This window comes from Sturnira hondurensis, unplaced genomic scaffold (genome assembly GCF_014824575.4).
Source record: "Sturnira hondurensis isolate 20B ecotype Veracruz unplaced genomic scaffold, ASM1482457v3 Scaffold0023092, whole genome shotgun sequence".
NCBI classification, from domain to species: Eukaryota; Metazoa; Chordata; class Mammalia; order Chiroptera; family Phyllostomidae; genus Sturnira; species Sturnira hondurensis.
Window position 1 is genome coordinate 129611 of NW_028095723.1, and position 25468 is coordinate 155078.

Below are 25468 nucleotides of genomic sequence, written 5' to 3' on the forward strand. Positions count from 1 at the left end.
GAATATCTGTCTATTTTTGACAGTGGGGTGTTAAAATCCCTTACTATAATTATTTTGCTGCCAATATCTTTCTTGAAATCCTCTAAGATTTTCTTTATATATCTGGGTGCTGGTATGTTGGGTGCATATATATTTACGATGTTAATGTGTTCTTTGTGGATTCATCCCTTGAGTATTATGAAGTGACCTTCTTGGTCACTATTTATGGCCCTTTTTTTGAAGTCTATTTTGTCCGATGGAAGAATTGATATCCTGCCTTTTATTTCTTGTCCATTTGCTTGGAAAATTTGTTTGCAGCTCTTCACTTTTAGTCTGTGTAGGTCTTTTGTCCTGAGGTGGGTCTCTTAAAGAGTAGGCAGCACATATGTGGGTCATGCTTTCTTATCCATTCAGCTATTCTATGTCTTTTGATTGGAGCATTTAATCCATTCACATTTAAGGTTAGCATTGATAGGTACTCATTCATTGCCATTTTTTTATCTGTGTTCCTCTCTGTGTCTCTCTTTTCCTTCCTTTCCTTAAAGCAGTCCTTTTAATTTTTCTTGTAGAGCTGGTTTGGTGGAGGCATATTCTTTTAGACTTCTTTTATCTTAGAAGCACTTTATTTGACTTTCTATCTTTATTGAAAACCTTACTTGGTAAAGTAGCTTTGGATGTAGGCCTCTGGGTCTTATTACTTGGAATATTCCTTGCCATTCTCCTGTTGCTTGGAGTTTTTCCATTGAGAAGTCAGTTGTTAGCCATATTGGGGCTTTCCTGTATGTTACTTCCTTTTTCTTCCTTCCTGCCTTTAAGATTCGGTCTTTGTTTTGGAATTTTTGCCATTTTAATGATGATGTCTCTTGAAGTGGGCGCCTTTAGGTTCCTCTTGATTGTGACTCTGTCATTCCTAGATTTGTGTGATTTTTTCTCTGTCATCAATTTAGGGAATTTTTCCTTCATTACTTTTTCAAATAAGTTTTCTATCCCTTCTTCTTCTTCTTCTTCTTCTTCTTCTTCTTCTTCTTCTTCTTCTTCTTCTTCTTCTTCCTCTTCCTCTTCCTCTTCCTCTTCCTCTTCCTCTTCCTCTTCCTCTTCCTCTTCTTTCTTCTTTCTTCTTTCTTCTTTCTTCTTTCTTCTTTTTTTTTTCCTGGTATCCCTGTTATTCTTATATTACTGTTTCATATTGTCTTGCATTTCTCTTAATCCCTTTTCATTCTTTCTGAGCCTCTTTTCCTTTTCTTGCTCTTTCTGGGTGTTTTTTTCTACTGTGTCCTCTAACTTGCCGATCCGATCTTCTGCTTTCATCGACCCAGGTCTTGATTCCTTCTACTGTGTTCTTCAGTTCAGAAATTGTATTTTTCATTTCCTCTTGGCCTTTGCTGATAATTTATATTTCCTTTTTCATGTTGATATAGTTTGTGGTGAGTTCATTGTATCACCCCTGTAGTTTCTGGTTGCTCATTGTGAGCTCTTTGAATTTCCTGATAACCAGTGCTTTGAATTCAATATCTGGTAGTTGACTTGCCTCTATTTCATCTAACATTCTTTCTGAGGCTTCCTCCTTCTCTTTCATTTGGGGATTATTTCTTTGTCTTTCCATTGTTTGTGAGACTCTTCTTGTTAGCCTCAGCTTCTTGAATTGATCTGTTCTGACTCCTTGGGTTTATGGTGTGAACTTCTGTGGTAGAATACCTGTGATATTCGGTGGTGCAGTCTCCTTCAGCTATCTTGATGTTCTCAGTTTCCACCTACTCCTTTTTCAATTTTTTTGTGATCAGTTGGAGGGGGAGGAAAAATGGTTTATGACAGCAGGAGTGTATTTTATGATATTTACAGTCACTGCAAGTCTCTGGTCCTTCAGTGTCCATCACAATCTCTGGCCTCTTATTTTCATAAATAATGGGAAACTGTTGGCTGTTTGTGCTGTTTCTCCCTAGATCTGCCAGTATTTTCTCCCAGGTATATGGGAAATGGAATCTGCTCCCTCCTACTCCATTGCTATCTTCCCCCTTCGCAGTGAACCTTGTGTTTATTTAACTTCATCTTTGAGTGTTGCAGACAGCCTGATTTGTTTCTTTATGAATAGAATTTTGAGGTAGAAACCATGACTTATTGGTAGTGTTTAATCTTCAAGGCCTTGCTTCTTCAAATGAAGTGTTTTTTTGTTGTTGAACAGAGACCCTGTTCTCATACTGCATCTTTGAAATGTTTGTGTGAATAATATTTTTAAGCTAAAAGATAATTCAAATATGTTTACCGGATGGGACTGGAATACCTTTATCAATAAGAGAGATTAATTGATCCTTAAAAGCTTAGTGTTATAAAGAGGGCTCCCCAATCAATAACTTTTGTGGCGGAAAGAGGGTTAAATTGTACTAAGTGAGGAGTCAATTAGAGTTGGACTGCAAGAAAGGGTAATTGTTGGAACTGCTCTCTTATTTTAAGTCATATATTTTGGAGGATTTAGAGTTGGTAAACAGCTTTTCAAATTCGGTAGATTCGAGCATATGACGTCTTGGAGTCCCTATCAGGCATATGTTCCTAATGTATACAAGCTGTTGTTACTCTATATGCTGTACATAGGAATAGTGGAGTCCCAAGTTTCTTCCTGTTCTGCATTTTGTTCTTTTGTATTCCTCTTTCAGTATCTTGCTCGGTGTTAAACACATGTTAGGTTTTTAATAAAAATTTGATTGATTGAATCCCAAGGAATTATACTTAGTCTTTTCATGTACTGGGACTTTTTCATTACCAACTATAAACACAAAAAGGCCTTTCTTATGAAGATTTTCATCATAATGGGGGTGGGTATGGCAGGAGAAGGTGGTGGTGGGAAAATGGATACAATTGTATTCAAACATCAGTAAAAAACCAAAAAACAAAAAACAAATGCTAATCCTGACAGTATTGTATGATTTTAGGAAGTTATTTAACTGTTCATTGCTCAAGTCTTCTATCTCTAAAATGAGAGATGTATAAATAGCACTTCCCCATAGGATTGCTAAAAAGTTTAAATTAGTGCTGCATGTAATTCACATAGCAGTGATTAGAATATATAGAAGGACCAATAAATGGGAACTTTTGCTGATAAAAAAAAAGATTTTCATCATGGTAGAATTTATTACTAAAGGTTTTAGCCATTACATTATAGCACATAAAATTTATATATTTTTCAGCATAACTAAGGCTAATGTATAGCCTATTAGAAAAGTGATTAAAGACCCAACTGAATCTTTTAATTTTATTTTAAAATCTCTCCAGTTTTTAATTGTTATTAGTTACAGAGCCCTCAGGCAACTGTCAAAGGTATTATGGAAATCCTTTGAATTTTTTTCTTCATTGTGGGAAACTTGACTTTTAAAACAAGCTCCATAACTTATTTTCCTGTCAAGGACAATTCTTTCTTATTTGGTCGGTAGTGAGAACTATTTGGTCATAATTCAATTGTGACAAAATACAGAAATCATTATATGATTTTTCCCATCTATTAACAATTGTAGCCTTGATTTTTCTCTTTAGAAATTCAGCAAAATCAGTGTGTGGAGAAAAATCTCTGTAATTACCAACAATCACAGGTTTTGATCAATCAATAGTCTTTTGAAATTCGTACTAACAATAAATGAGTATTAGGATTTAAAAGTTCTCCCTACACTTACTTTCTGCACCCTGCTTAGTGTTAAGCTCCAAGCAGTCTTTTGTTGTTATTGTTTCATTATTTTAATTTTCTTAACATTTGTTTCCATTATTTTCCACTGGCATAGCAGAAGCCTTGGCTCTCATTTTTTTTTAACTTCATAATAATTGTCTTTTAATTTAAATGCTGCTTGAGTTCTTTCTAAAGAACAATAAGTCAAACTTTCAGAACACTTAAGAAGTAAATATATATCAACTACAATATGCCTTTTACAATCTTGTTCTGGAAACTAGTGATCATTTGGATGATTACTTGTAATAAAGATAAATTCCTGTAACATAAGTCTTTTCAGATTGGTCTTTAATTCTGCTAACGCATCTGACTTTTTTCCCACCTAAGCTACCGAGACTGTACTTATTTTCATTTATTCTCTTACACTTGTCCTAATCCCCCCCCTTTGCCCTCCCCACCCCATTCCCCACTCCAACAGTCAATCCCCACACCATTGTCCATGTCCATGGGTCATTCATACATGTTCTTTGACTACTCCCTTCCCCTTCATTCCACCACTCCCCCCCCCCTCATTTTTTAAAACAAATTCAGCAGTTTTGAAATAAAAGAATAACAAAGTTTTTAGATGACTAGGAATATTGTGGGTATATTGCTCTGAGGTTGCCTGCCAAACTAAGCCAAAAAACGTTGGTTATGATGATTGTAGCAGTACCAGATTTTCTTATCTCAAGAAGTTGAGTTGTTTCAAATTACTTGATATTCTGTAGTATAAAAAACTACATCAGGGTGATTCCACAAGAAGCATGGTGGTTTGGTGTGTATTTATTTAATTATGACAAAAATAAAAACTATAGCCCCCCAAATAAACTGACTGGTGCTCTTTCACTGTGCCATCTGGTTAGTTATGGATGGAATACTACAAATGGATGTCTTGAAATAGTCTGAAAACCATGTATTGATGGTGTGGAAGGTGTGGGTGTAAAAGTAAAAGTGTGGGTGTGTCAGGACGAAAGCAAGAGCACATGTGTGTGAGGATGCATTCATGTGAGTGTATGGGTAGCTATATATTTTTAAGGTGGGAAAAATGGCAGTAGATGGAAAATGATGGTCCAACTGCTGGAAATTTTGAGTTGGAAAAGGATTGTTAGACATTTTTGATTGCCTGTCTTCAGCTCTCTAACCTTGTTCAGCTGTTAGCTGTACTTGACCTCCACCTCAGGGAATCTACTATTCGTATGAGCTCTTAGCAACCTTCATTCTACCTTTATCTGGGACCCATTAAAGTGCATCTTATATTTACTAGAATGAGCTACCTCAAAAGGTGTAAACTAGGAAAGGCAAAATCTATGTTCAGCTAAACATCTGGAGATGTTTAGCTGCTGCCTTTTCTAAAGTTTTAATACCAATGAAAGCTTGACTTTACTGCTTAGTTCTTAGGATGGAATATAATCTAAATTCTTCTGCACAAGTGTTTTGGCCAACTATTTAAAATCAGTATATTGTGTGCTTTCATGGGCATTCAAGGTCGTGTGTGTATGTATGTAAATCCATTATTGTTAAATTCCTTTTGTCTTTAAGTGCAAAAATTTTATGGAAGATATGGATTAAACTAAATGGAACTTACAAACCGTGTTTTCTGAAAGGACGTGCATCTGCACTTCATTGTTTTATTTTTTTCTTCAAGTCCTAATGAGCACTGTCCAGAGTGGGTTAGAAAAGAGGTTGCATCTGTGTTGCAGATGAGGACACACATATGCAACCTCTGTATAAAGAGAAATACTAGATTTAGACAGATTCAAGGGTGGTTAAAGCAAAACACACACACACACACACACACACACACACACAACCTGAAAGAGGGTCAAAGGAAATCCCAGTCTTTCTTACTGTCAGATTTATAAGAGCAAGTAGCACCCCAAAGGATGGGTTTGTAGTGATAGATTGCTCCATGTGCCACCTGGACCTGGGCAGTGTAAAACAGCAGCTAAAATCAAAACCACTTGAATTCTGGCTCAGCTTTCTCCAGACAAGTACTTAAAATAGCTTAAATAACAGGATGCAAGGGGAGGGAAAACATTTCCTTTTAAGGATATGCATTCTTGGTGTGATTCAAACTTCTGCAGGAACATGGCTGCATAATAAGTTTATTTACTTTAAGGTTATTTGGGGGAGAGTGTTCAGAGAGTTAACTGGCATTTAAAATAATATTTGGCAGAAGAGTATAATGAGGTTCCTTTTAAAACAAAATACAGATGTAAACCTACATGTGTGGAGAGAGAGAGAGAGAGAGAGAAGAAGAAGAGGAGAAGAGAAGAGAAGAGAAGAGACACCTGGGAGAGAGCGTGTTGTTACAGCAGTTGGTTCCTTCTTGATAATGCAGTAACTGTTATGAAAGACAGGCCTCTCTGGTGCAGCATTGGGAGCCTCTTAGGGATTGTTATTTTAAGTGTAATGATTTTTCTTTAAAAAGAAGAACATGGTCAATTTATTGAAATTTAGCTCTACTTTCTGTGGAAACTTTGTTTAGTGGGTGGAATTTCTTTGTTCCTGCCTCCCATTAATGTATACTGGTAGTACTCATACTTTCTGGACCAACAAGTTTAGGTATGTCCTTGCAGAAACATTGAGATTGTTCTAGATAATGCAGGTTGTATGATGATACCTTCTTATCAGGTGGTTGAATGTATATTGTTGGAACAGAAGGCTTCAAAATGCAGAACCTGTCCTACTCCATCCCAATGTATTGTTAATAAAGAAGTGGCAAATTAGTCAGAAAGGAATTCCAGTATATTTGCACTTTGAGAAAATCAAGGACTACCTTCCTGCCAGAAGATTGTGATTTTAGTTTCCAGTTGTTAAAACTATTTTCAATCTAGGTCTCTATGTTTTGGGTCAGTTTATTAAATTCTCGATGTTTATATCAAACTCAGGAAAGGAAAAGTTTGTCATCAAACATAGTATTGAGCTCCTGCTTAATAATGTCACTGATGAAGATGGACGCTTTCTAAAATGCCACTGTGCTATCTCATTTTCTGCCCTTTCAAAGCACATCACATTAGATCTCAGATGTTGTTTAAGGGTGTGTGTGTGTGTGCATGCATTTCCTGGGGATAGGAAATAAAATTAGCATAAAACTCTTTAAAAATAATTGCACCTAATTTTGTCTTTCAAGTACTTTACCAGCTGAAGATTTTGTATAATTAATTGCAGGCTGCCTTTTTGGTCTCTCTCTGCCCTCATATTGAAATTGTTTTCTTCAAAAGATATGATTTAGGAGCTTAAGCACACAATGCAATATACAGATCGTGTATCATAAAAATGTAAACTTGAAACCTATATGATCTTATTAACTAGTGCCATCCCAATAAATTTAATTAAAAGTAAATAAATAAATGAATAAATAAAACAATTTAAATCCAAAAAAACTTGATATAATTAATTAGCACTAACATTAAAATGCCTTTGAGCCAATGGGTGCACAGTGCAGTGTGCAGAAGATGTGTTCTTGAGTTGTACACTTGAAATCTGTATGGTTTTATGAACCAATGGCATCCCAATAAATTCAATTAAAAATGAAAATACAAACTGAAAAAAAATACCTTTATAGGAGGTAGGTAGTAAAAGCTAGATCGAAAAAATAAGGGGAAATAGCAGAATAGGTAAAGCTTTTAAAATCTGTAGAACTGAATGACATATACTCAAAGGTTCGTTTCTCATCTCAGCAAAAATATAGGATAGGTATTCCAGGTGACTCAAAAATTTTGGGTTTTAAAGCCATGGTTTCAAGTAAAAACCAGGATGTTCTGCCTGATTAATTTCTGTATCTGGTATCTAGTCCCGTGCCTGCCACAGAATAGGCATCCTGTTTTGCTGTGTACAATGTGCTCCCGTGTCTAATGCGTACCCACAGTTTTGTTCCAAACTGTCAGGGAAAAATTTTTTGTTTTAATTATTTAATTCAATTATTTATTTATATTTAGATACTTGTTTTTGTATTATAAAGCAATGTCAGGATTTATTTTTAAACATATTATGGTACAAGAAATTTTATGTAACAAATAATGACAAAACATAGGGACAGATGCAGGGTATTTCAGGAACTACCCATGTATAATGTGCATCCTTTTTTTTCCCTGACAAGTTTGGAAAAAAAAGTGTGCATTATACAGGGCAAAATACAGCACTCAATTTATCACAGAGTCTCTCTTAATAAAGTAAAACAGGTTTTTACATTACGAACATGAAAGAGGTCCTGACCTGACAACTACCACTGGTTGTCTACTTGGATACTCCTTGGTGGGTGTGTCCACTTAGACAACCAAATTACAGATTTGAAGGCTGCTGGGTGGGGACAGGATGAGAACAAAGTGAATGAGATTGAATGTTATTTAAGGGATATTTCTGTCATTGTGGTTTCCTGAAGGAATTGCCATTTAGTCTTGTAGTCATATTTCTGTATTTTTTGTCATTGTTTAATTTTGTTTTTAAAATGCTCATTAGATTAGAACATTCTTTTCCTGATTAATACTTGAGAATCAATGATACTACAAAAAGAATTTTCCCCATTGCTTATTATATGCAAGGTACTGTGTGACGTAATGGGGGTGGGGGATAAAAAGATTTAGAAGAATCTTTATCAAGAGACTTGCAACATAATAAATTGCCATGTAATGACAAATTCTTGTTCCACCAACCCTCCCCGACTTTAACATGTTCCTGTCAGTTACTAAAAGCATTTGTTATTACTACTCTGATTTCAAAATGTAGTTTTCACATGTGGTTATTTTATGTTAGTTATATTTTAGGGTGGTTACTTCCTAGCATCTTTTAATCACAACACTGAGCTCCTAATTAATGCACATGAGAGGTTATTTCAGGGCAGTTCACACAAGTGGTGGTTCTCCCCATTGCTTACACCTCTATTTCGAATAAACTGCCAGATAGACTACACTATCAGGGCCTTGGTTTTCATGTACCTTTGAATTCATTATAGTTCTCCAATATTTATTTTTCAACATCTCTACCATCTGCTTCTATTATATCACTGAGAATACAAAAAGAACAATGAAATACCTGTTATATGCCAGGTCTAAACTGGAGTCAATAACAAGGTAAATTATGCTTAGATACATCATTTCAGAAGTCAGAGAAAAGTAGAATATATTTAAAATATTTTTCTATAAGAAATTGTTAAAATGGACAAAGTTTTTTCTTTTAAAATAGATTTTATTTATTTTATTTTATTTTTTAGAGAGGGGAAGGGAGAAAGAGAGGGAAAAAAACATCAATGTGTGGTTACCTCTCATGTCGCCCCTAATTGGGACCTGGCCTGCAACTCAGGCATGTGCTTTAGACCGGGAATCCAACCAGTGATCCTTTGATTTGCAGGCCAGCACTAAATCACTGAGCCATGCCAGCCAGGGCAAAATGGACAAAGTTTTGATACTTGCAAGGAATGAGGTATCTCCTTTAATAAAGGTCTCAGAAAAATAAAGGACTATTTATGTAGATAATATGGTATAGCAATGATCAGAATATTGCTCTGTATTTGTTTTTAATATGTATTAGTATTTTACCTCATTTTGAAAAAATTGTGTGTATGTGTGGTTTGTGAAGTCCTGTGTATATTGAATTTAGAAGCAGGGTGTGTTAGAGCCAAACTGGGACCTTAGAGATCATTTGATCCAAAGCACTCCTTTTACAGATGAGAAAACTAAGACCTGGAGAGATAAATTGTGCAAACTAGTAGCCAAGATGAAATTCTGTCCTGTATCACATTACTCTCACTGGTGTGTCCTTTAAACTATGCTGTGTATCTTCCACTGTGCCACACTAGCAGTGAGCTCAATGTTTACTGTTTAAAGAAATGGGAGAAACATATCAGTATATGCATGGGAGAAGGTGTATTGAAACCCAAGGATTTCATTCACCAAAAGCTGCTAAAAGCCTGCTGCAGTACCCTGTGGATTACTTTGTTCTTTTTAGTGATTGTGCAGATGTTGCTGGATTGACTTATACATATAAATGCTTTACTAATGTACTATTTGATGTATGACCTTTGTATAAACTCAAATTAAAGAAAGTGAAGATGTACCCTGGGGGAATTAAGTGTTTTACCTTGAGGGAAATGTGAGTGATTTTCAGAGGTGTTGAGTAGTCTGGGATGATGTTTTAAAAGCATATGTATTTTTAACTAATAGATTTAAAGTGTAGTCATCTATAAGAATATTTGTTTGACTCTAAATATATGTCATTAAAATTAAACATAGAATTTCTTCAGCCTTCAAAGCATTGGGGGAATAGTTTCATACAGGATATTTAATATTTTAATAATCAGCAAAAATTGGCCAATATGAATTACATTTAGATAATACTTAGATTAAAGTCCAAAGTATGTTTCATGGCCTTTAAGAGCTTTTATGATCACCTCCCTAACCTCATCTCTCACTTTCCCCTTTGCTCACTTTGCTCAAGTCATACTGGATCTTTCTGTTCCCTAAACACACTAGACAGTGTTCTAGTTCTACATCACAGACTTGGCATTTGCTATTTCCTCTACTTGCAATCTCTTCTCCAGATATCCATATGATTTGCACCCTACCTCAAGTAAGTCTTCATGTAAATACAACTTCCTCAAAGTGGCAATCAAAAATATCTTTAAAAGTTTCTGAATGTCCCCTGGATGAGGTGGAGCAAATTGACCCCTAGTCTAATCCCTTGCTTTGTTTTTCTCCATAGCACTTATATTATATCTTATATGCATACTTAATGTTATTTTTGCCTATTAGTTGTCATTAGAATGTTAGCTCTTTGACAGCAAGATTTCTGTTGGTTGCAGTATCCCCAATCCTAAGAACAGTGTCTGGTAGAGGTTTTGTGGTTTTTTAAAAGCTTTTATTATTTTTATTTTTAGACAGAGGGGAAGGGAGGGAGAGAGAGAAACATTAATGTGTGGTTGCCTCTCACATGCCCCCTACTGGGGATCTGGCCCACAACCCAGGCATGTGCCCTAACTTGGGAATCAAAGACTTGCTGAACTCTTAGGTTCGCAGTCTGGTGCTCAGTCTACTGAGGTGTGCCAGCCAGGGCAGAATTTTTAAGTAATGTTAAAAACAGATTACATTAGTAATAGGTTAACTATTCACAAAACATTTTTTAATAGTGCCATGATCATCTTGGGTCATTTCTTTATTCAGATTGTTTCCTTTTATTATACTAATTAAATTTATATATGAGAATGACTGGGAACATAAGGAATAAAAAGCACTGTTGAACAGTAGGAATTTGAAATTGCTGGTGAAAGTCAAACTTCCTTTATTAAGAAAAAAATATGTTCAAGTGATTGCAACCCTCAGTACATTAGCTCTCTGTCTCATTAAACTAACTTTTTGTCACTGATCAGTTTTTTTTAAATTTAGCAGTTTCAGATTAAGCATCATTAGTACTGAGATATACATACTCTACTAAAAGTCTAGTAGCACACACACACAAATAGTTATTTATAGTCATAGTAAACACATTACTCAGAACTCCAATTATTTTTATGAACTCTATATTTGTCTTGGACAAATGTTTACTTAGATTAACTCCTAAGAAATTGGCATTGAAGATGTTAGTTTAATTTCAGGTGTGCTTTGTAATATAATCAGCACTAATTCATAAAACTATTCTAGTAGGCTAAGGGAGGAATAGGAACATAAGAGGCCAAAATAGCTATATTAGAAATTGTTTTAATACCATGTCAATGTTTTATTGGTATATAATCTATTTTATGTTTTAAGATTTTATGTATTTTTTTTTTAGGGACAGGGGAAGGGAAGGAGAAAGAGAGGGAAAGAAACATCAATGTGTGGTTGCCTTACCACCCAGGCATGTGTCCTTACTGGGAATGGAACCAGTGACCTTTCAGTTCGCAAGTGGGAGCTCAGTCCACTGAGTCACACCAGCGAGGGCCAATCTATTAATAATTCTTTTAATGATTTAATACTGATTTTATGAAATGACTATGCCTTCTTAATATTTGGGTTGCTATTTTAAGCAAAGCTACTTATACATTGTTTAACCTAAAGGATACTTGATGTAAATAAAACCTTGCCCTTTCTGTTAAAATTTGCTTTTCCCTGTAAGACAACCTTAGATACTAAACAATAAGAAGGGCAAAATTGTATTTAGGTGAGGTTATAAACAGCTTCAAATGAAGAAAAATAATGTTAATTTATTTCTTTTAAAAATTTTATCCTTTTTTGTTTGCTCTTCCTTTTTACAAAGATCTCAACAGCAATGGATTTATTTGTGACTATGAACTTCATGAGCTTTTCAAGGAAGCTAATATGCCGTTACCAGGATATAAAGTGAGAGAAATTATTCAGAAACTCATGCTGGATGGTGACAGAAATAAAGATGGAAAGATAAGTTTTGATGAATTTGTTTATGTAAGTATGTGAAAATCCACCATTTTTACAAGTAATTATTGTTCCTTTGTCTAGTGGGATCATATAGCCATAAGTACCATCTTATTAAGTTCCTAAATATATCAGTACTGTTATAACTAATATAATTTATATCATTGTATCCACTAAATTTAGTTAGTTCTTTTAGCCATTACACTATGTTACCAAAAGAATTGAGAAAAAGAGTACTGACCTAAAGATATAACACACTGCTTACTTTATAAGGTGAACAGTTTCCTTTGGGGCTTCATTAAAGGGCATTTTTCAAAGTGCTAAATGAAATCCTTGAAATGCCCATTCTTGCTCCCTCAGTGAACAATGTGCTCCCAAATTTTAATGATACACCCTTTCTCACAGTCTTGGAAGTTTCCTGAGTTGAACATTCTATTAAAAAGATGTTAGCTACTCTTGTGATAGTATTTAGCTGTACCATTTTCTCTAGGATGATAATTTTGATAATTAAAAGTTAGAAGCACATCTTGTTAGTTCATTGGAAGAGGCATTTAACAATTCTTCTGTGCTTGCCCTGGCTGGTGTGGCTCAGTGGATTCAGTGCCGGCCTGCAGACCTTTTGAACATAAAGGTTGATTCCCAGTCAGGGCACATGCCTGGGTCGAGGGCCAGGTCCATAGTTGCGGGTGTGGGAGAAGCAACTACACATCAGTGTTTCTTTCCCTCTTCCTCCCTCCCTCCCTCCTCCCTCCCTTTCTCTCTAAAAATAAATAGATAAAATATTGTAAAATAAATAAAAGTTATTCTCTTCTCTAATGTCATAAAATAATGTTCTTAAAGTTTAGGGCCTGGTTTCTTAATTTTTTTGCCCTCTGAGCATCTGGTTCATTGTTCTGTACCCAGTGTTTGGAGGGCATTATGTGTAGTGCTCACTATTTTTATAAAATATTTTATTTACTTATTTTTAGAGAAATGGGAAGGGAGGGAGAAAGGGAAAGAAACATTGATGTGACAGAGAAACATCCATTGGGTTGCATGTCCCAGGCATCCAGGCACCTGCCTTGACCAGGAATCAAACAAGCAAACTTGTGCTTTGAGGGAAGATGCCCAATTAAATGAGCCGGACCAGTAGATCAGGGCAGCACTCACTATTCAATCCTAATGATTTGAGGTGCAAGCAAGTAAATTCTAGATTTTTGGACATGTGCCATTTTTCAGTCCATATTCACTGACAAAGTATTTGAGATACAGTGTTAAAGAATAGCTGTTGCTTGGGCGGGTACTCTGTTAGAGCATTATCCAGATACACCAAGGTTGCAAGTTGATCCCCAGTCAGGGCACATACAAGAATCAACCAATGAATGCATAAATAAGTGGAATGACAAATTGATGAATGCTTCTGTTTCTCTGTCTCTGTCTCTCTCCCTCTCTCTGTCTCTCTCTCCTCTCCTTTCCCTCTCTCTTACCTCTCTGCCTCTCTAAAATAAAAAAAAAGAATACCTGTCACCTCTTTCCTCAATTAAGAACATCCTTAAGAATAGTCAGCAATATTGTAATAATTATGTATGATTACAGGTAGGTACCTGAATTACAAGGGGATCACTTTGTCGAGTATATAATTGTCTAACCATTATGCTGTACAACTGAAACTAATACAAAATAATATTGAATGTCAAAAAAGAACACCCTTAGGATTTTGTCTTTATTATTAAGACTGAGTTTGACTAGATCTAATTGGGCATTCCTAACAATATTTGCAAATAGCTAATTAGTGCCTAATATTTATCACAAACTTTCTAGCCTTCTTATCCTTTTTTATGGTTTGTTTTTGCCCCAAGATACCTGAAATGATATCGTATACCCTATCAGTAACCACAGAAACTGAAATTCTGATATGTTCTCTTCCAATCAGGATTAAACCCTTTTAAGAGCACCATAAGAGTTCAAAAAGCAAATTGACTATGGAATGATGTCTACTCAGCTGATAGCATTTGGGGGCAGGGGTGTTGTTACTGTTTTAAAAATACAAACGTGTCATAAATATAATGATGTAGTTCTTGCCATCTCCTTTTGAAATACTGATTTCCTCCCCACAGTTTTTCTCTCCAGTTACTGCCAAAGGCTTTTGTTTTGAATTCTGTGTTCAATAGTAAGTTGCAGTTGACTTGCAATATGAATACTTGCATGTCCTTTGATATAACTTGCTCACTTTGTAATTGCATGTTTAATTGTGAATTTAAGGCAGTTTAAAGCAGTAGTTAACTGTGATTGGGTTTTTTAAAATATAATTTGCTGCTTAAAATTTTTGAATCTAGAAAGAACAGACTTAAATCATTAAGCTTTGCAGTGTGCCAGTATTGTTAAAGATAAAATTATGAAACCAACTTTGAGAAAAATAACCTTAGGGAAACAATTTTCTAGATTTTGAAACACTGCAGATTCCACACAGCTGTTTGTAGCCTTTAACAGAGAATGTGTGATTACCTTAATATATTGTCAAAAAGTAACATGCACACTAATTTTGACATCACCAGGGATTTTTAAAGTAAAATATTAACAGGGACATTTTTGTTTAAATATGCATTTTACAATAAGAAGGAATCAATACATTTATAGTCTATTTTTCAAATTAAAAAAATAACCTGGGTTCTTGAAGAAGGAAGTGACTTGCCCAACATTACACAGGGAATTAGTGGCCTTTTCTAGTTGTCTTCCTTCTATTCAAGAAATTTGAAATATGAAGGACAATAAAAATAACCTGCCTGAAGTTTCAAAATGATACCACCATGACTGTACTGAAAAAAACATGGGCATTTAACCAAATGTTTGTTCACTCTCATCTGCTTTGTCATCAATGAAACAGCTTACAAGTTGTCACATGTGTGTATCTTAGTTATCTGAGAAAGAGGAAGCTATTCCTGTCAGGTATTAACATAAGAAAATAAAAAATAAACTTGTTGTTGCATGGTAGCATTTTGTTTTTCATTTAAATCACTGCTTAAGGGATGTTAATTGCAAACCAGACTACAAACAATAGCCCTTTATTACTTAGTAGAATACATATGAAGCAGAGTCCCCAAATTACATGTAAACCTCAAATGTTAAAATTAAATTTGATGTGCTGATTTTGTTTCTTGTAAGTATTTCAAAATTATATTACTGGGCTTTTATACTTAAAATGTTATTTTTAAAAAGATAATAGTTGTTTTTTTTCTTGTACCTGTAAAAAAAACGGCAAGGCATTAAGTTCTTTCAGCACAGGTGTGTGTATTAAATTCTTATTTTCACAGTGAGAAGCTTGCTTTTGCTTAGTGGTAACAAGTCATTGACCTGTTGGAGAACTTCTACTCCAACATCAAATAAAATGATTAGAACAGTGCTAGGCATATATCAAATGCTATATAGGTGTTAGTTGTTGGTAGTTCTTTCTTTTTTTAAAGAGCAGTATTCTTTTCATGTTATTGCTAAGTTTAGGCCTACAACAGATTCCCCCCCTGCCGCACCACAGCCCAAGTACACATTTAAACCTGCTACTTTGAAAACAAGCCTCAAACACTGGAAGCTAGTCAATATTTTTTTTCAATTCTTTTTGAAATACTTCCTTCTTAATTTCTATGCCTCTGGACTTTTTGGTTTAGCCACTAGTTCTGTCCTGAGCTAGAAAGGAGATGGAACTTCTAAAATGAATAAGAAACATATACGGGGTCCAATAGAAGTAACACCTATTGGTGTGGTTTGAGTATGGTTTGTAGGGTAATAATATGGGTATCATAACTTATAGTTTCAATTTGAATGTGTCACCTAAAATGGCGTGCTTGAGTGTGATATTATTATGTTACAAAACTACATGCTTATGATTTTGTAATAAAAGATTTTGTAATTAAATGGGAGCATTATTTGAGCCAGACCCTGTATATTCCATTAAAAAAACTGAAAAAGATGTATATACCCAGAGTGAGCAGTGTACACCAGGAGTTTCTTAACACATGATAAAACAAGTTCTTCCTCTTCAGGGAAAATAGCACAAAATAGTGAGCATATTGGAATCACAATGGGCAGCTTTGAAAATATTCACTGAGAAGTCTCTAGCACAGTAGTTGGGCCTTATGTTATCTCTGATTTCAGAGATCATTGTTAGCCTAGGCTTATATTCAAATGGCTTTGTCGTCTACACCAGCAATTTCTTTTCTAAAATAGCAAATAAAATACATATTCTTGTGTAGTGAATCAATTTTACATGTACATAAATCTTCAATTATCTGTTATCTTTTAGTGTTTTAAATCTAAAGGACAGAGGAAAATACTATAAAACTGAAAAGCTGAGCTTGGCTGTAATAATTTGAGAAAATGTTAAGAAAATGACAGTCATGTAATTTTTCTAAGACAATTAAAAATTAATTAATGTAGGGTGCTGGGGAGGGGTGGGAGGAAGGCAGAAAACTGTACTTGAAGAACAATAAAAAATTTTAAATAAATATGAATAAGTAGCTATAGAAAAAAATTAACTAATATAATTGCACGTTTGAATATCATTCCCAAGTATCTGAAGTTTAATTAGACCTGTATTAGTAATTGCATTATAATATTTCACAGCATTCTTTATTATTGTTATTACTACTACTACTACTACTACTGCCACCACTACTGTTTATATCATTCCTCTTTTCCATGATGTATATAAATTTAGATTTATTTTTCTGCTGAAATTGTGATCATGGAAATATTAGGTTGTTTTCTAATTTTTGAAAGCAAGTGATCCTTGATGCAAAAGTATTTGTAGTAAGAAAAATAACTTTTCATATGTCATTCTGAGGCAGTAACATTTCAGACACTTTTTGTCATTCCAGTGATTGCTGGTATGTTAGTCATGAGGAAATGTACACATTTTAGATTTTAATTTACTGTACAATGTGTTTACTAAATGAAGTAGACTTCAGAATGAGGTAGAATAATGAATATTTTTTCTTTTTTAAAATATTTTTTAAGATTTTGGCCTGGCTCGTGTGGCTCAGAGGATTAAGTGCCAGTCTGTGAACCAAAGAGTCACTGGTTTGATTCCCAGTCAGGGCATGTGCCTGAGTTGTGGGCCAGGTCCCCAGTGGGGGACACATGAGAGTCAACCACACATTGATGTTTCTCTCCCTCTCTTTCTCCTTCCCTTCCCTTGTTTCTAAAGGTGGGTAAATAAAATCTTAAAAATGTAAAAAATAAATATTTTTTAAGATTTTATTTCTTTGTTTTTAGAGAGAGGGGAAGGGAGGCTGAAAGAGAAAAACACTGATTTGATGCCTGAGAGAAACATCTATCGGTTGGTTGCCTCTTGCCTAACTGGGTACTTGGCCCACAACCCAGGCATGTACCCTGACCAGGAATTGAAATGGGGACCTTTCAGTTCACAGGGTGATGCTCTACCACTGAGCCACAGCAGTCAGGGCTGAATATTGGTTTTTCACTGAGCCAAAATAATAGGTGTAAATGAAAGAGTTATAGGAACAAAATGCATCACAATTAAGGCAGCTACACTCCCAGGTAGCCATTTTGTTGTATAAACTTGTAAGTTAAGGTAAACTGAATAAAATTAAAATTCTAAAAAATCATAATATAAGTAAAAATTATTTTAATAATTTGAAAATTACCCAGAGTGCATGTGTATGCTTCACACTACAGGAGTCAAGGAAACCAGAGACAAAGGATAGTGATGTCACTGGCTGTGTGCAGTATTTAGAGCAGTCAGTGTGTATGGGGGTGCCTTCATAGGTGTACAGATAGAGATACCACCTCCCACATACCCACATCCATTCTAAAATTCTGCCTTTGAAATTACAGGAATAGCACAAAATCCCAGCTATAGAAATTGAGTAAGCTTAATTTTGTAAAACTTACTGCTTACTATTTTTCTATATAAAATTGGGTTTATAAATCCAAGGAAAGTCAGCATATAAGAAAAGTAACAGGAAAAGATGACTTTGTGATAGGGGCACTGATAACACCAGTAGCAACTTTTCTGTTATAAAAAGTTGCTTCCTAGGTGGATTAATTACAAAAAGATGCCCACCCTAGAAAGAGTAACTGCGAAAAGGCACTCCTGCTATCTGCCTTCCACAGCTTAGTGCAAGACGTAAGGCAGGCCTGGTTAGTGAAGCATGGGCTAGATTTCAGCTTCTACTCATGCTTGCATTCCCAGATACAACCTGAAATGACCCTATTCTATGTGTGTGAGAGAATATACTTATCAGTAATGCAGTAATGCTAAAGACCTTCAAGTTATTTTCTGTGTGTTCAGTAACTTTTTCATTAGGGCTGTCATTTTTTTTGATAAGTGCACTTAAGTGCTCTAAGCACCTTTTAAATAAACTTTTATGGAGATACCACATCATGCTTTTGTTTTACTGGCAGTGATTAATTTAGCCATGCACATTAGTAGATCAGGAAGAAATTTAGCATTAGGCAAATTCCAGTATTTAAGAAATATATAGACAGTCCTTTAGAATGTCAATTCATTCAACCAAGTGGTTGGAGTAGGGTGTGGCATTTGCTTTGATACAACCTTCTCTTGGACAATTAGAATTTGGAAGTTCATTTTGTTAGCTATTTTCCTGTTGTGCAGGGAGGCTGGACTTTATAAATGTACAACAAAACAATCACTGAAAAGCCTCTTTTCTGTGTTTATTGTCAATTGTCATCTATTACTGCCAACTTAACACACTTTTTCACCTTATTATGCTATACATTTTGATTGAACAAACTTTTACTGAGCTACCTCTATCACACCCATAATTTTTTTTTTGGTTGAGTCATAACTTTTCATCTTTTTTTGTACAAGAATTGTGGTTAAAGAAGGGGGATCCTTCAACCTTTTCTCTCCAGAAAAGAACAAAGCCTCCCTTTTCACAGAAACTTGACAGATTTACCTATGTCTTTGAACCACACTAGTTTTCGGCTTAAAGCAGATTCACTGCATGTGGCACTTAATGTTTTTGACAAGTGTGTGCAGTTGACTTTCTGGTGCTTCATTTTCAATAGCAGTACTGTAGCACTTGTTTATCATTTTAAAAACTGAAGCCCAGTTCTCCATATTTTTTTAACTCTCATCACATATGGGGGAAATTTTAAGTTATCAGCTTATAAGAGAAGATAAACATGCTTATTGTTCTGCCTGATATAAAATTAATTGTGAATCAACAACATATTTTAATTAATAGATTTTCCAAGAGGTGAAAAGTAGTGATATTGCTAAAACCTTCCGCAAAGCAATCAACAGGAAAGAAGGGATTTGTGCTCTGGGAGGAACTTCAGAGCTCTCCAGTGAAGGAACACAGCATTCTTACTCAGGTAAGAGTTTCATGTACATTAAGTTAACACAATGAACTAAGTAGGGTGCTTGCTATAATGTCAAGGAGGGTCTCTAAAAAAACTGCCTCCTAATTAAGAACACAGAAGCCCTTTGAGACATGTATTTGGACTTACAACTAATATTTGCCTTAAAGGCATCTGTAGGTATTTATTTTATGGCTTTGTGAGCTTGCAAGAGACATGATACACTATGTACAATGACAAGCTTCATTATAATAGAGTTTTACAGTAATATAAAGATAATTTTAAAAACATTTCATAACTAAATTCTCTAAGAATTGGTTATCTCTGTTGGTTTTTTTTTTGTAATTGTTGTTAACTTTATGTGGTTAACTTTATAATTCCTAATAGCCACTAGGTTATATTCAAGTGTCTGGGTTTCCAAAGAGGATAACTACATGTTTGTGACATATTAATGTTCAGCATTACTAAACAACTATTTATGCTTTGGAGTCTTATTTAACCTAGAGTATGAACTGATTTCTTATTATGTGACATAATTTTAGAGGAAGAAAAATATGCTTTTGTTAACTGGATAAACAAAGCTTTGGAAAATGATCCTGACTGCCGACATGTTATACCAATGAACCCAAATACTGATGACCTGTTCAAGGCTGTTGGCGATGGAATTGTGCTTTGGTAAGATGTTGGCTTATTTTATATAGAAGTTTCTTAAGTTATTTTCCATGTAATTGATGTATTTGATTCTGGATGCTTGACAGCATCATCTTGGGAAATAGTTAGAATTGAAAATGATCTCGATTCTGGCCATTTTATTTCATCCCTAGCTCTGTCCATGAAAGTACCATCAAAACATGAATCTAAAATGCAATCATTTAGCCTGGAAGCCTCTTTATAAAGGAGCTTTCAGCTTCAGACTTCTTCTCATCATTGAGCCAGCGTGACAACTCTGTTGGATTTAAGTATGCCAGTATCTTTTTATTCTAAAGTACTATAGCTTCCAAAAGAAAAAAAATAAAGGCTACTCTTCAATTATTACTCTCCAGTTACTTATTTCTGAAAAATGTGTTTGTTACTGCTGCTGCTCCTGAGCCAGCAGCATCTTGGTAGAAATGACATAAGATTATCAATGCTTTGTCAGATGATGCTCCTATTTATAAAGGCAGTGTAGCACAGGGCTTAAAAGCATATATAATTGGTCTACTTGGATTCATATTCAGGCACTGCCACTCAGTAGCTGTGGAGCTATAGTAAAGATTCTAACCCCATTGTATTTCACTTTTCATCTATTTTGATCTCTATTATTGTACTTTCCTCACAGGGGTGTTGTGAGCATTAAGTGATTACATACATCTAGAGTGCTTAGAACAGTGCAATGGATATGATACATAATATATAAAATTCTCTTTTGTAATAAGATCATTTTGCTTATTTGAAAAATGATTTTAAAAATGTAAGATATCCCCTATTTTGACTTTTATAAGTGCTAAAGAAGTAATTCCCCATGTGTTTGACTAGAAAGAAATAGCATCATTTTTCTTATACTTAAAAAGGTGTTTTAGGGAAATGTTATAAATATCAAAAGTTTTAGAGTCTAACTCTAAATTTAGAGTCTAACTCTAATTTCTACCACATAAGATTCTTTCTAATAAGTTGCAGATTCTAGCCGAATTAACAATAACCTTTCTTTCTCTTACCACTATATTACCAGCATCAAATATAGTGTTCTTAGCTCATCATTGAGGCACTCAATAAATATTTTATAGATGAAAGAATCTCCTGCTCAACTACCTTTTACCTCTTTGTTGATAAATGGCATTTTTAATTGTGAATTATATAATCTAGGAGAGATTTGATTTTGCTGTGGGATTGTATCTTTTTAACATTCAATAATTTTTAATATCCATGTTCATTTTTATAAAAGTATGTGAAAATGCAAAAGTAAAATACAATGAGAAAGTACACTGCAATCCCCAACTCAGAAGTCACCCAACTACTGTAAACATTTTGATCATTTTAAAATTTGCTATGTCCTAGCTGGTGTAGCCCAAGTGGATTGAGCACGGGCCTGTGAACCACACAATCACAGTTCGATTCCCAGTCAAGGCACATGCCTGGGTTGCAGGCCAGTTCCCAGCAGGAGACTCACGAGAGGCAACCATACATTGATATTTCTCTCCTTCTCTCCTTCCCTTCCCCTCTAAAGATATATAAATTTTAAAAAATCTTAAAAAATTGTATTAAAATTTGCTATATACATATATGTGATTGATAAAAGCCATATATTGCATTTTTCAGATTATGAATCATATAATAAGCTTTAAAATATTTGTGAATATTTATAGACTCTTCAAAAATAAATCAACTCTATATCATAGATTTGTACACTTAAAACCTATATTATTTTATTAATCAATGTTACCCCAATAGATTCAATAGAAAAGAAAAAAATAAATCCACTCACTTTAAAATTTTGTTTCAGTAAAATGATCAACCTTTCAGTCCCTGATACAATTGATGAAAGAGCAATCAACAAGAAAAAGCTTACACCCTTCATCATTCAGGTATGCATTGTTCTAACCATTGTATTCTATGAAACTACTATTTGAGGACCTGTTCTATAGACCGTAGGTTCTGAACTTGTATTTTCTCATGTAATTCTTACAACAACTCTGAGTTCAGGATTATTATCCAGATTTTACAGAGAACACAGCTGGGACTCAGAAAGGTTTTTGAGCTTGCCTAAGGTTAATATTGGAACTGAAGTTCAAATCCAGGTCTAATTCCAAAGCCCTATGTTCTTTTCATTACATATTGTGGTTCAAACATGCAAAAATAGGCAAACATACAGGGTAAGGCAAAAGTAGATTTGCAGTTGTTCTTATGGAAAAATAATGCAATTATTACCGTATTTTGCTGTGTATAATATACACTTTTGTTGCTCAAATTTTTTATGGAAAATAAGGATGTGCATTATACATGGGTATAATGTACACAAAAAATGTGGGTGCATATTACACACTGTAGCGCATTATGCATGGAAAAATATAGTAAAAATAATACAAGAATAGACTGTAAGTATACTTACAACTGTAAGTCTACTTTTGTCCCATCTTGTATTTAAACTCTTACTTAGTATATTTAAGGAATGGAACATTTGTCTTTTCCATTAAGTGGGTATTAGACTATTAGGTAAAAAAAATTTCCTCTGGCAAGGACACCTCTTAGGATGTGAAGATTGAGAACCTCTAGAATTCATTCAGCTACATGCAGTAGACCTCTCATTAGATATTTTTAGAAATATGACACTAACCTACATGGGTATACTTAACCTAGTTACTTAGCCTTTTAATTTAATATTTCCAAAGTGATCACATAAATACCAAGGTAATTTCCCATGGACTTCTGGAAAAAGCAATAACAATAAAAGGCTGAGATTTGTTTTAGCTATGCTTTTAATACCAATGTCTAGAATTTGTTTTCTGTTGATCACGTGTGGCTGAAACTACTGCAGGGTTTTAATTTCTGAGTTTAGTGTTATTTTTAGTGAAAGGAAGGAGAAGTAGAAACCTAAAAAATGGAAATGTATGTAAATTATTTTTAAAAAGCAAGTATGTAAATTGGCTATCTTGCAGGAAAACTTGAACTTGGCACTGAACTCTGCTTCTGCCATTGGGTGTCACGTTGTGAACATTGGTGCAGAGGATTTGCGGGCTGGGAAACCTCATCTGGTTTTGGGACTGCTTTGGCAGATCATTAAGATCGGTTTGTTTGCTGACATTGAATTAAGCAGAAATGAAGGTAACGGAATACATTTGTTATTTTGAAAGTTGTCTAATGTTTTTTTTCTAGTCATGTAGACTGTCATATTCTCACTTAATTGAGGTGATTCGATGACAACTAGGGTTAATATAAAGTAATGCAATAATGTTATTCAGGAAAACAGCCTAATTATAACTTCTTTAACATTTGGCACATTAGAATTCATTTTGCCATGAGAACACAAAAGCATAGAGAGTTTAAGGAACTTTTCTACATTTTCCATACTTAATATCTATTTTCTCTTTTGTCCACACAAACTCCACCCCTTTACACTCAGCTCTTCCACTGTGCACCATCTCTTATCATTTTTAATTTCATTTATATTCTATCATAGATTTAAACCTCTTAAAAATATTCTAACCTGCCCTCGATGGTCTCATATTTCCTGAACCAGCAGAAGCATCATCCTTTTTATAGCATAGGTTTTAAAATCACATCATGGATTTGTAGAATGTATAAGCATATACAATACAATTGTCATGGGACCCTAGAAAGTACTACATTGTCCTTTCCCTGTAAGCACCACTGTAAATATTCATATTTTATTCCAGAAATTACCATTTCAATCCTTAGTTACTTTTGGAAAAGAATATATATTTGGGGTTCACAGTATTTCAGTGTTTCATGTTTGTCAAGAGTCTTATTTTGTACATTTTTATCTAATAAAGACTTTTGCATTTCAAGAATTTATTGTACTTACACTTTCAATCCAGTCACAGGTACCTATATTTGGACAAATAAAGTTTTTTTAATTGTTGTCCTTCTCCAGTGTGGTGTTTGTCTTGTTAAAGGAGTTGAAGTCCATTGAAAAAGGAAAAGGAGACAACAAAATAAAATTTCATTGGCTCATGTAATAAATCAAATGATTTATCTTTGACAAGGTCTTGGGTGCATAGATGTCAGGCTGTTTGATCCTTTCTAGCCTTTGACTTGGCAGAGATGAGGAACAGAAGGAGGGTTCTGTACAAATTATTGTGCCATCTCTCTCCTTGCCAAAATCCCAGTGCCAAAATGACATGGCATGAAGTGGAGTCCATAAAAGATGAGATTTGCCAGTATATGTATTATTTATCCCTCTTCAGAAATCAGGCACTTTCAGTCTTGTTCAATATAAATCTCCTTTATTTTATGGGAGATTAATATTGCATAAGGATTGCACAACTTCTTCATAAAACAATACTTAAATTTAAACCATCCTGTATGCCAACAACTTTCAGCCAGTGTACAGCAAGAATCTTCAGAACATGCAATACCTAACTATTTAGTCAGGGGCACTGACCTCTTTTCCCCTAGACTGTCAAATAAAAATAATGACCACAGCCAATACAACAGTAGCTGTCTGGTGCAAATGAATCAAAATTATACATCTTTTTGTCAGATTGGTAAATATTATTTTTTTGTTGTGCCATAGAATTTTAGTAATTAGTTTATGTGTGCTTTGAGATGTAAAAGGTTGAAAATTGCTGGTCCATGCAGATATCCAAGTTCTCTTTATTTTCTCTAGAAATATTTACCAAAACCACCCCTCTGCCTCTTCCACACATTCAACAACAAAAACTATTGAACAGCCTTTACATGGGAGATGCTATAGAAAATGTAAAGTTGAATTATATTCCATTAAAAACCCTTCTTAAAGGGTTTAACCCTTCAAGAGCTAATTAATTACACTTAAATGTAAATACCATAATGTTTCTATGCTCCTTTAAATAAAAAGTTAGGGAAAAGTCTCCACCATTTTAAATATAATCTCCCAAATCTTGATTTTAATATTGTTAAACAAAGACAATTTATGTAAATATGTAATATAATGTGAAATACTCATCTTAAATGCTACAATGTATTTGGTATTTGGAGTGCAAAGAATAATAAAGAAGGGGGAATTATATTGTATATTTGCTGTGTATTCTCATAAGACAATGTCTTTATCTGTATCATCTTATAATTTTCTACTTATATATTTATCTTTTGTTACATTACGAGTATCTGAAAATCTGAAAGTATGTCATGCTGGTTTTTGGACCTCTCTTATTTGAAAGAATGAACTTGTAATGACCATTATCATCTAATATATTGGTCATGTGTTCGTTTTTTTTTTTTTTTTTTACAGCCTTGGCTGCTTTACTTCGAGATGGTGAGACTTTGGAGGAGCTTATGAAATTGTCTCCAGAAGAGCTTCTGCTTAGATGGGCAAACTTTCATTTGGAAAATTCGGGCTGGCAAAAAATCAACAACTTTAGTGCTGACATCAAGGTAATGTTCCAAGAACCATAACACTTTGGGGGGATATAATGACTTGAAAATT

General features: G+C 34.4%; 1 protein-coding gene across 6 annotated transcripts in view; it reads left to right on the top strand.

Annotated features, from left to right (window-relative positions):
* Window positions 1–25468, top strand: part of PLS3 (plastin 3) — a 104368-nt gene that overhangs the window by 64170 nt on the left and 14730 nt on the right. For all 6 annotated transcript variants that reach the window (XM_037037371.1, XM_037037370.1, XM_037037367.1 and 3 more), the window contains exons 4-9: window positions 11897–12060; window positions 19233–19362; window positions 19890–20022; window positions 21827–21908; window positions 22980–23145; window positions 25274–25416. In XM_037037371.1, the coding sequence (XP_036893266.1) occupies window positions 11897–12060; window positions 19233–19362; window positions 19890–20022; window positions 21827–21908; window positions 22980–23145; window positions 25274–25416 (818 nt within the window). The remainder of the gene's footprint in view (window positions 1–11896; window positions 12061–19232; window positions 19363–19889; window positions 20023–21826; window positions 21909–22979; window positions 23146–25273; window positions 25417–25468) is intronic.